Below are 12,897 nucleotides of genomic sequence, written 5' to 3'. Positions count from 1 at the left end.
TTTGCCTGCATTCAGAATTCATGAAAAATAACAGTGAAGTGTGAAAGAAGAGAGGTCAACAAAGCAAGTAATTAATCAAAAGAATACTACTAATTTTCAGGGGAGGAAGAGTTTAATGAAGCATGTAGCTAAACAGGAAGCTCTAGATTCTAACTACCAATATCTCTGAAAGTAAAATTTGCCACAGAGAAGCAAACTGTGGAAAAATTTGAGGCAGATAATGAAAAGTTGACTTTCTGGAGACTGAACCAATAATAGTGTTCCTTTGCATCAATGATATTGAGGTAATTTGCTACGGATGGCATGATGTTTGATGATGCAAAAATTAAGAAATAGAGAATCTTTTCCTTGGTCTGTCCAGATGGCATTAGCATCAGGAAGATATTAGTATTAATGACATAGGCAAGCCCAGTTACTGCCATTATTCATTTTCATTGACAACAGGTCTTGTGGTATTTGTATACTCTATGGTATTCAGCACAGCTATATCAGTAAACATTTGTAGTTATCACAGTCACAGTGTTTCTAGGTATCTAAATATTAATATATGCATATAAACATATCTGTCTGTATAAATGCATGTATACACATATATATCAATACATTTATAAGCACACACATATCTATGCAACCCTTTATTAAAATGCAAATATAAAGAAAACTAACAATATCCCATTTAATATTGAATTTATTGTTTAAATATGGACTTTCTCGTTATCAGTAGGTACAAGCATCTGATAACTTCATTATATCTTTTTATGCAGACATGCCTGAAGCATTCACATATTCTACTAGGTATTTTATTATGAACATTTCTTTTGTTTTTCCTTTATATTAAGGGTGAGCATTATATGTTATATTTGTGAAATTATGTATGTAAGAAAGCTATATTATCTATGACTTTTATTTAACAATAGTAGAAAGGGGCATTATAAAATATTTGTTATGTTAGTTCTGATAGGACTGGAAACCAACACTTTATAGCTCCATGCCTCTAATGGGCATGACCTTTCTACCCTTTCTAACTGGAAAACTTCCACTGGTAATCAGAAACTTCCCCTTCCATGCTCACATGTCCCCTTGAATATAGTACTATTAAAGCTGTTATCAGATAGTACTCTATCTGCTCATCCGTTGCTCTCCCAGTCTAGGATGCAAGCTCTCAGGCAGTGGGGTCCTCGTCTCATTCTTTTCTATAAACTCAGAGTCTAGTACATTGGCACTTAGGAGTTTCCCAATAAATGCTAATTAAATGAATGAACCTACTTGAGAAGGCAGTTACCATAACCTTTTCTGGAAATGGCAAAATGAATTAGGTCAATTCCTGTTAAAATTTACTTGAAACTCTAATCGGTAAAGCAGATAAAATCAAGCTACTCTTTGTATAGTGGAGATGGATGGTTCTGAGTCTTATCAGCCTGTCAACCTTTGAGGGCCTCTGAGACTCTCGGGCACCTCCATGAAACCCCAGTTTGAAAAACCCTGGACTAGATTACCCCTCATCAAGAGTGACCTCTAGCTTAACGATTTTAGAATTTGTCACTTAATTTGGGGGCCAAAATCCAAAGAGGTTTTATTGTTTCATATTCATATGATGAAACTTCCCAAATTAGTCCATTTGAATGTAAGATCTCTTTTCTCTGGAAGCATTTCTTTTCTGTTTTTCTCAGAAACAAAAATGAACGCTGAATATTTTTTATACTCTTGTAATATGGTATATTATACACTTTTGGGGAAATTTTATTCTGAAATATCATTACATCCTGAAAATCCTGATTATAGTTATATAATATGGTTTGTATGTAAAAGGGGTATCTTCACCTAGAAAAATGGTACAGATGAGCTGGTTTGCAGGGCAGAAGTTGAGACACAGATGTAGAGAACAGACATATGGACACCAAGGGGGGAAAACTGCAGTGGGGTGGGGATGGTGGTGTGCTGAATTGGGCGATTGGGATTGACATGTATACCCTGATGTGTATAAAATTGATGACTAATAAGAACCTGCAGTATAAACAAACAAACAAACAAAACAACTAATACTAAACTTTCACTGGGTTATTTGTATGGCAATATGTTAATATAAATGTTTCAGACATTACATGAAATTTCTAAAAATCTTATATGTTCTGGTATAATGTTATAAGTCATAATCCTAGTTATTACTTTAAAATGTATATCTCAAAAATAACTAAAAAAAAAAGAAAAAAGAAAAAAGTGTGAGTACAATATACTTCTTGAAATTTTCTTCTTTAAAAAAAAAAAAAAAAAAGGGGTATCTTCATTGTCACTCTTGGAAAATGTATGAAGTACTCCAATCCATCACTGGTCTTTTTACCCATCATAGTCGATTCTTTTTTTTTTTTTTTTTTTGTTATCCATGGGTACTTTTTTTATTAGAGAAGAAATTAACCATTCACACTAGAGGCTACAGAAGGAAATTAGCTTAATTTTGCAGTTCTAGAACAACCTTCACAATAAGGGATTCTGAAGTTTTCACAGAGTGCGGGGGGTGGGGGAAAAAGGAGAGAGAGAAAATCATTTAGAACAATGTTTCCCAAATTTGGCTACTTTCGCAGACGTATTCTTGGGGGAGGGGGATACAAGTTTTCTATGATAACACGTAAAATTTTATGTTTTACTTTTGTTTATAATCTAAACAAATTAATACACATTTGCTAAGGATCCCTGGACAACCGTCTTACATAACAGAGTGTTGCTACGTGATCGCAGCATCTGCTCTTGTACCTCTGATCCCTGTGGCACCAAGTGAGGACCTCACTTGTCGTGTGACGTCTCTCAAATTGGGTGCTCAGACCCTTCGCGGAATTGAACATTTCCTGTGAGATCTGTGAGTTGTCAAGTTTCAGAACACTGTTAAAGTAGGATGGGGTGGGGTCGGGATGGTGGCTAGGGAGACACCCTTTGACAATACACATTCAAAATACCTATTGATTTCATAATGCAAATTGTATAAAGTTAAACTCAACAAAATAAGTTTCAGACAGTAGCAGAAAACCAACTATAGATTCATCCTAGGGCGCCTGTGATACACTTGGTTGAGAAACACTGATGTAGAGGTAGAAGAGCCCCAGCACATGGAGAACAGTTGGTAAGAAATGTGTGCCAAAGAGAAGGAACATCTTTTGGGTCAGTGAGTGAATCCTAAGCCATAACTTGTCATGGTCTTTTGGAGCCCTAAGGGCCAATCCACAAGAAACCCAAGACATCCATCAAACTTCTCAGACCTGTCATTTTGGACAGATTGGTCCACTTTTAATACTGAGTCAAAAGAAGAAAAAGCTGTTTTTGCCCCCCAACCTGCTCCCCTCCCCCTTTATTTGGGTTAACATATTTCAGGATTTTAAGTAAACAGTTGCTGTAGTTGGGTAAAGGTAGCCCCAGGTCCATCCACCAGGAAGTTTCATAGCTGATTCTTTAATGCTCCTTCCAGACCCACCCCTCCACTTGCTATCCTTGATGCAGACCTACTTCCCCCCACCACATACCCCAAATTCCTGTGCTTTGCAAGACAATAACTGTCCTCAAAACATTTCCTTTCTGTCTCTTTCTTCAGGATTCCTAGCTGCAACTAGCTAATCCAATAACTACTATACGATAATGTCTATCAATAAATCTCAATAAATCTACTCAGTAAATCTTTGTTGAATAATTTAGATATTTATGGATTAATGTGGTAACATGTACGTTTTTAAAGGAAGACTTCATTAAGAAACAGGGACTTTAATCCAAAGGGATGGGAAGGAGAAAAGAAGTAACCTTTGGCAAGAAAGTACTACCTACCTGCTACTGGTCTAGTTTCTTCATATATGCTGCTTTATTTTTAGAAATCACAAGAACCTACCTCTCACCATTTTACAGAAAAGAAATAAAGTCCTAAATGAATTAAATATCTTGCTTAAATACAGCAAGTAAGAGGCACAAAGGCGAATCAAACCCAGGTCTGTCTGACTCCAAAGCCAGGATCCTTCCCATATCATATCACATTTCAAAAGAGAGAGGAGCAGCTTTGGAAACAGGGAGGAATCCGGAAAATTATACATATCAGAGTGAAGAACTGGAATTGCTTTACTTGAGGCAAACTTCATCTTTTCCTTTATGCTACATGAGAAAGGTGATCCAGACACCATTTTTCCCCAAGACTATTTCATCCTATATTAATGTGAATCACATAAATTTTCTCTTGTTTCAGCTCACTTGAAGTTCTGTCTGAAACAGTGATTACTTGAATTACATATTTTAATAAACTTTTATTTTCAAGTGATGATATAGTAACTGAAATTAAACTGATCAAGTGCTGCATCTTAGAATAATTAGCGTATTCTAATATTCACTTGTTTGATTGCTATTGATTAAATATCATTGGTAAATCAACTTCCCCTAACAATCTTGTTGCCTATTTATTGTTTACCCATTCTTTCATTTCACTAAGCTGAAATTTAATTTGCTGTTGGTGTATATATTTTAAAATTTGAAAGTGAGGTTTTACTCTATTTATCAATAAGAACTTATTTGGTGTAATTACATGGATTCACCCATTGTAAGAAACTCATAAAGATAAATATTGATAAAGAAGTATTTCACTTGCTTGCCTTTTAATTAAAAACCAAAGTTAGGAATATCTAACATTAAGAGTTCAACTAGTTTAACAGCAGCTGATTTTTTTTTGAGTATTTTGCTAGAGTTTTACATATATTATCTCATTAGAGTCTCAAATTAAGAAAAAAAAACTTAAGCAGGGAAAGTAATATTATCATCCTTATAGATGCGGAAAGTCAAGTTTGAGACTTTGTCTAAGGTCTGTAGAATCCAGGAAGAATATATTGTTCCATTACCCTGCTCTTAATTCATCCACAGTTTGATGGGCATGTTCTGTGGGAGAGAATTTACTTCTAAACCTATTGTTTCCCTTGGCTGAGGGGGATTCTCTTGTCCTCAAGTGCTAATTGGTCAGGGAGCAACCATCTGCAGAGGGCATTTATGATATTTGATCTCCTCTTGAAAAAAAACCCAAAATGATGGTGAGGCACTGACTGATTCTTAGGTAGAAAAGGATGCTGAATTTTAGTTGTTTTTTTTTTTTTTTTGGCCACGCTGCGTGGTTTGTGGGATCTCAGTTCCTGACCAAGGATTGAACCCAGGACCAGGGCAGTGAAAGCACAGAGTCCTAACCACTGGACCACCAGGGAATTCCTGACCCTGAATTTTAAAAATTCAACACACCCAGGTTATCTTTCTCAATCTAATCCCTTAGATCTACTTTCACACCTTCTGTAAAACTTTGTTATAGAATCCAGGAAATTTATTTACAAAAAATTAGTGCAATAAATTGGAGGAGATTTTAGGAGAACGTAACTTGTTTTAGATCAAAGAACCCTTTGAGAAGAATCTGATTAAAAATATGGACTTTCTATCCAGAAAATGCACATCCACTTGTCAGATTTCCTTAAAATTTCCAACTTTAGGGGACTTTCCTGGTGGTCCAGTGGTTAAGACTCTGCGCTCCCAATGCAGGGGGCCCAGTTTCAATCCCTGGTCAGGGAACTAGATCCCACACGCCGCGACTTAGAGTTCACATGCCACAACTAAGATCCCGTGTGTGGCAACGAAGATCCCTCATGCTGCAACTAAGACCCGGCACAGCCAAATAAATAAGTAAATATTTAAAATAAAAAATAATAGGGTGAAATAATACTTTTAAGAAATTTCCAACTTTATAAGATAGTGGGGACACAAGAAGTATTTTCCAACCTAGGTATTATTTAAGAGAGAGTTTTGAATAAAACATTTCAGAAGATGCCTCTTACACATAATTTGAACATAAAACAAGTCCCTGCTCTTGCAAACCACAATTATGAGTTAAGAAAGAAAGAGGAATCTTCATCTTTGATAGTTTTATATCCATAAAGTTAATATGTAGAAATTATACATTCTAGGAATGTGCTATGTGGTATGAAACACTTGTCTCAAAGTTTAATTTGTTGTTTAAAAGATAAATAGTCTTTACTATTTCTTAGCAAAAATAGAATTGTGAATTATATGCAATGGCAAAAATGTTCCATTTCATTTTATAGCATTTCCAATTGAAAATGAATTTTATCTGTGTGATATAGAAAGTTTGTAAAGCAACCGCTTCTTTTGCAGTTAAAATAGCTTCACTTTTATAACTTCAATCTTTCAGAAAATAAGATTCTTAAGCAGCTCTTACCTCATCAGAACCAGATCCAAAAATCAGCAAGTCAAAAGGAATTGCTGCTACCATGTCAATCAGGAACCAGCCTTTGAAGTAGTGTATTGCTATTTTGGCTGGATCACTTACCACTTCTTCATTTTGATTTACATATGTTGTTCTGAAGTTTATTAGAATATCTATGATAAACATAATATCCACAATCAAGTCTACCACATTCAAAGGGCTACAGGAATAGCCACATTCTCGTCTTTTCTGTTCTTCTCTGTCATTGAGGAGAAAGGCTGCAGAGTAGGGAGTGAATATAGCAGTGTATATGACCAACAGCAGAATAAGCCAATCCCAGACGGCCTTGAAAGGACTGTAGTGCAATATTGTAAACTTGTTGATGCGTGGTGTCTGCAGTTTATATTCTGGTAGGACGTCTGCTCCTAAAGAGAGAACCTGAATACAGAAAAGAGAATCATACACTACATAAAAATGTGATTATTTAATCTCCAAATCTATAAAAATATTAAGGTAATTATACAGCAAAATCTTCTAAAAAAATCATGGAATTGTGAAGTATGTACATTTAAAGGAACCCATATAAGCCCCTACCATCCAGTATGTTTGACCCCAGAAAACCTCATTGGTATTTCTTGATAAATATAATTTTCACTAAAAAATAGTGAATATTGTCACTGAGATACTAAGGAATGGGTTACTGGTTCCTTTGGAACATACTACTACTCAGAAATAAAAATACATAGCAGTTTTTAGAAAATCATAAAATCAGTTTAATACATGAAAAATTGTTTTCAAACCTAAGAAAGGATTGGCTGTAATGATTAGAAACAGTCTACTTGGATCCATGGTCATATTTAATTTACATATATTTAATTTATAATTAAACTTTGATAAATTAAACTCAACTCATTCAAATCTTTAATTAAAATTTCCCACCTGCAAATCTGTTTTTAACATTAGAAAACAAGGGACATGGGATTAAAATAAACACAAAGGAGTCTTTTTCCTAAAAGGTTGAAGGAGTATTTTATATTCTGGGACAAATATACTTTCACCTGAACTCCTTCATCACATTTAAAGAACCATGTGGAAAGAATGGTGCAAGGAGATATTCAGAATATTGATCTGGAGAGGCTGCAAGATTCTTAGCCACCAAGGGGTACTCAAACTCTAAGATTTATTCTACTTAATAAAGCATTGGGTAGACTAAAATAATTCACCTTTTAGAGTCTTAGTTTATCTGAAAAAATAAGAGCTAAACTTGAATTGTGACACTACCAGTAGAAAATTTCCATGTAGATTTTAACTTGATTATAATAATAAATTATCACAGCAAATTTCAATTTTAAGTCTCATTTTCATCGTCATATACCATACGTTTTTTCACATATGAGTTACCGTTCTTACCTTAAAAAGAACTTGAGACGTTAAATAACCCCAAATGAAGTAAAACATGACTTTTAAATATAACCTTAGTTCAGTTAAAATAGACCAAGCTGTTTTTAGATAACAGCTAAACTGATTTAACTAGCTTGAAAAACATAATAAAGAATTGAGAGTAAAGCCCAGAGTAAATTTGAACTACAATTATATGGTGGAAAAGGAATATTATTTTAAGTTGTGAGAAATGACAGGAATTATTAGTCAAAGAGAACTCTGAAAAATAAGTGACTTCACTGTTTATGAAATACTAAAAATCCTTAGAATCCAAGATCTATATCTATATCTGTATCTATATCTATATCTAATTCCCAATATCCAAATAAGAATAATGTTTGGATAATCTATCAACTGATAAGTGCAGACTGATAGAACTCTATCCTGTTATGCTTAATATAGAAACCAATGTACGATATTTTGGTTTGGAAGGAATGGATCGTCTTATAAGATGTCATTATGTAATGTTCCTTTCTCAAAAACCGGGGACTACTCAGTACGTAGAAAGTAAAATCTGAAACCTTATTTTGGCTCTCAAAGTCATCTAAAATATGGACCCGTTCTATCTTTCAGTTCCTTCTCCTATTCTCTATGCACTCAGTGTACTCTGGCAACATGACTAAATTTTTGAGATCTTCCCAAATCCCTGAAGTCACAAATTTCTCTCATTAAAAAAAAAAGAATATATAATCATCCAAAGAGAACAAAAAAATTTATTTCTAAATATGGGGATATTGTCTGAGCTTGCTTCCTGATTAAGTCTCATACTTCTGATACCTATCTCCCAGATGGGACTATTTGAATACTTGTTTTAGCAGAAGTATAAGTTAGAATACATCCAGCACCTTGGAGTTACCCTTGAGAAGTAAAAACTGTGGGTGGAACTATTTCCATCCCACATATGCAAACATTCATTTAACAGTTAGAAGACTGTTGTGCTAAGAGTGGAGACTGAAAAACTGGGAAGACACTGTCCCTGAAATCACAGAGTTTATTGTCTATTGGTAGAGAGATGAGGAAGAAAATGAGAGCCTTGCTGAGGTTCACTCAGCTCCTGGGGTTGGTGGTAGCCCTGCGGGGTGTCATCATAGGGGACTTTTAGGGGAAGATGGCACTTGAACTGAGACTTCGAGTAGGAAGTGGTAGGAGATGATGAAGTTGGAATGGGAAGGCCATTACAGGCAGAGGAAACAGAATGAACAAAGGTGGGGATGCATAAAACAATGCGTTGTGTGTTCAGGAATTATAAGCTGCCTTATATTGCTGATGGATTAAATGCAAGGGAGTGGTGGTGAAGGATGGCAGCAAAAGACCTAATGTGACATGATAGGGACCTCAGGCTTTCTCCTTTAGGTTAGCGTTGCTCACGTTTGAATAAAATACAGACTCCTTTTGAAGGGAAAGATACTTAAGGCAGAACTCCAATGATGATTATATTATTCTTATATATAGTGTTAGGTAAATATGCACAAAAATAAAACTAGGTTGAAACTTTTCAAGCTTACACCTCTTACTATGACTCTTGTGGGTTGAATTGTGGACCCCAAAGATATGTTGAGGTCCTAATCCCTGTGAATGTGACCTTATTTGGAAATAGCACCTTTGTAGCTGTAATCAAATAAAAATGAGGTTCTAGTGGCTTAGGGTGGGCCCTGATGCAATAACTGGAGTCCTTATAAAAAAAGGGAAATTTGGATACAGAGACACAAAGACACACAGGGAGAATGCCACCAAGACAAACAGGGAGAATGAAGGCAGATACAGATGCAAGCCAAGGAACACCAAGGATTGCTGGCAGCCCCCAGAACCTAGAAGAGAAGCACGAAACAAATTCTCCCCCAGAAACTCCAGAAGGAACCAACCTTGCCAATACCATGACTTTGGACTCCTGGGCTCCAGAATTGTGAGAGAATAAGTTTTCATTGTTTTAAGCCACCCATTTTGTGATTTTGTTACGGTAGCCCTAGTGAGCTAATACAAGGACAAATAATGAAAACAAATGATTTACAAAAATATTTACAAAACCAGTGAATTCATACTACCATCACTAATTCAATATTTGACATATCTGTAGGACAAAAATGGTTGAACTTTGGCTATTATGTGTGGTTTGATCTAATAGGTAAGATGATTTTCTCTCTTCTAACCTCAATGCTTTTTTTGCAAAAAGTATGTCGTCAAAATAGAATTACAAACTTCAAAGATTTTATTGCTGTATTAGGATAATCTAATCTAATCTTTAATGTAAATTATGCTCCTACTAGGCTTCGAAAGCCCATTTAAATGGTGCTACTTGATAGTCTAAAAGTTTTTTATTTACTTGGAGTTGACTTTAACTTTGAGGCATTACTGAATTCTATATTAAGTAATTAATCAAATTATCTCTGGAACTGGGATCAGAAATGTAGTTCATTTGTTAAATTCCAATATACCTATCGATACTGAACCACTGAAATTTGGTACATACAACAATGGAGTGTGTTTTGACAATGCATTTTTAGTAACTGGTATGGTAACAAACCTTATGATATAGGTTCTTAAGCTTCTTCATGGCTATACCTGTGTTATATGATCACTCAATTCTGTCACGAATTTTATTAGCCAAATGACTTCAAAAACTTATTTATACAGCATGCTTTGGTATTATGAAGTCTCGTAAATCCACATGCCATCATAGGCACTGAAATCAGGTAGATGGCAGTACTCTGTTATTAAGTGATTATCTTATTGATTCAGAAGATGATTGTACTGTTTTAGGTTTTACCAAGAGAGATGAATTTTTAAGATTTTCCAGGAGCACTCATGGACATTTGAGAATATTCCTTTCTGTGGTTGTTGGTTTGAGAATTGTTAAAGTTTACTAGGCAAGGAGGTTGAGGTGGCCAAGTTTAGTTGCAAATAAATGCATCTGGCAGTGGAATGGAGGAGAAAGCAACGAGGGGTAGGACCAGAGGCTTAGAGATCTCTTAAGACTTTGGTACTAAGAAACATAGGTAAATGAGGAGAGATCAGGAAATCCTGTACTAGGAACCAGGTGGCAGAGACAGAGAGGAAGGACACATTTCAGAAATAAATTCATCTCCGGGTGTAAGAATGAGTGGAGAAACATTTGTTTCTTTATGGTTCCAATAATGAGTCTTATTAGAGACAATCATGGTAATTACAATCTTTGAAGGCTCAACCAGATTTGGAATAAGGGAAAGAGCCCTAAATTTTAAATTTGAAGAGCTGGGTTTAAATTCTGGATACAATTTTTCTGGTAAATCATTGAATCTCTTCGGATCTTTTTCTTATCATCTGTGTGATGGGGACAGTCATCTTTGCTCAAATAACCTATCCATACAGAGCTACCATATCACATCAGATACTTTCTATAAAAGTAGCCGATAAAATGGGAAATATTGACATAAAGTAATTTCAGTATTTTTTAGTGTTCTTGAGTTACTTGTTTAAATCTTGAATCTAATGAACCAAATATAACCAAAACATATATGAACCAATTGGAGAAAGTTGAACACTGCCTGGATGTTGATAACATTAAGGTATTGTTTCAGTTATCTTCTCCTTAGAATAAACTAAGCTAACACGTAGTGGCTTAAAACAATAGTTATTTTATTATTCATGATTATATGGATGAAAAGTTTAGGCAGGGCTTGGCTGGGCCATTCTTCTGTTCCACACAGTGTCATTTGGGGTCTCTCAGTCATAATTAGTTGGTGGCTGAGCTTGTGTGGAGAATCCAGGAAGGATTCTCTCACATATCCAGTACCTTGGTGTGAACAGTTCGAAGGCATGGTTCACTCAAGATGCTGGAACAAATGGGTCTCTCTCTATAATATAATATAATATAATATAATATAATATAATATAATATAATATAATATAATATAAATAATATAATAATTATATTTATATATATATATTATTTCTCCATATGGTCTTTCCTTTCCTTGGAGCTTCTCCATATGGTTTTTTTTTTTTAGCTAACAGGGTAGTAAGATGTCTTATGTGGATGTTTAGTACTCCCAAGAGAGAAGTAGAAATATCTAGTCCTCTTAAAGTCAAGGAGTAGAAGTAGGACAGCATTACTCCTGCCATACACTACTGGCCAAAACAGTCATAGCTTAGCATAGATTCGAAAAAGTAGAGAATTAGTCTTTACATTTTGATAGGGGAATGGCATGCATGTGGAAAGAAGGAATTAACTGTGGCCATCTTGGAGACAAGCTATCACAGAAATTGTTGACGAGTATTGTTTTTAGATGTGATAATGATGTTGTGCTTACGTTTTAAAAATTGTCTTAACCTTTTAGGGATACATAGTAAAATATTTGTGGATGAAATGCTATAATATTTGAGGTGGGCTCCAATAAAATCCAGAGTGAGGGAAGGGAAAGGTGAGAGAAAGTCTGGTTATATGCAGTGTTAGATGTATGTTGATTTTTATTGAAACTGGGTGATGGGTATATACTATTCGCTCTATTTTTATAATATGTTTAAATTGTTCAAAATAAAAACTTCTAAAAAAAGAATTATAGAATCTCAGTCAGAAAGGTCTAAGATATTGAGGATGGGTCTACACATATCACCACGGTGGCTTACTCCTGTCAGAATTGAGTTGGTTCCTTGTTAGGCAAGTTAGGATTCCTTTTTCTACAACAGAATGTTTACTTTGCTCTCTGCACATCTAATTCATATTATGTTTATCTCCATTCAGTCCACACAGACTGCACATAATCCCAACTTTGCCCAGACTTGAACTGTTTCTCCTTAAATTTGTGTCACATTGGTGGCTGGGACAAATCACGTTATAAGAAGATAATTGGATGTGCTAAGTCTGTAGATGTCCATTCCTCTGAGTATCTTTAGCCATATTGCTCATCAAGTTAGATTAAAATAAGCCACTTTTTAAGATCCATCAGGTTAGGCCTCTTATTAAAATACTTTTACTTCATTAGCATTTCATATTCAAGCGTTAAGCTTTCATTCTGGATTGATATAAGAAGGATGTTTTTGCATTCTTTCCTCATAAAGCTAAATGCAATGTTTATGTTGTTTAATGTCATTTTTGCAAATATTTGCATTATATATACATATTTATAATTCATTTCTAGAAAAAAATGGATCTCTCTTGAGAAATCAAAAGGTTTCATATCTTTTTTGTTTAAAAAATGACAATGAGTTATTTCATTACTTATAGTTACTTTTTTTAATCTTACAAAAAACTGTATGAGTTTAGA

At 34.8% G+C, this 12,897-nt stretch overlaps 1 protein-coding gene across 1 annotated transcript in view; it reads right to left on the bottom strand.

Annotated features, from left to right (window-relative positions):
- KCNH7 (potassium voltage-gated channel subfamily H member 7) overlaps nt 1-12,897 on the bottom strand; it is a 445,052-nt gene that overhangs the window by 60,676 nt on the left and 371,479 nt on the right. Inside the window, exon 7 of the mRNA XM_068543961.1 lies at nt 6,230-6,655. Coding sequence (XP_068400062.1) covers nt 6,230-6,655 — 426 coding nt within the window. The remainder of the gene's footprint in view (nt 1-6,229; nt 6,656-12,897) is intronic.

The sequence above is a fragment of the Eschrichtius robustus genome, chromosome 5 (genome assembly GCF_028021215.1).
Source record: "Eschrichtius robustus isolate mEscRob2 chromosome 5, mEscRob2.pri, whole genome shotgun sequence".
Taxonomy (NCBI): Eukaryota; Metazoa; Chordata; class Mammalia; order Artiodactyla; family Eschrichtiidae; genus Eschrichtius; species Eschrichtius robustus.
This window is presented reverse-complemented; position numbering and strand designations above follow the sequence as displayed.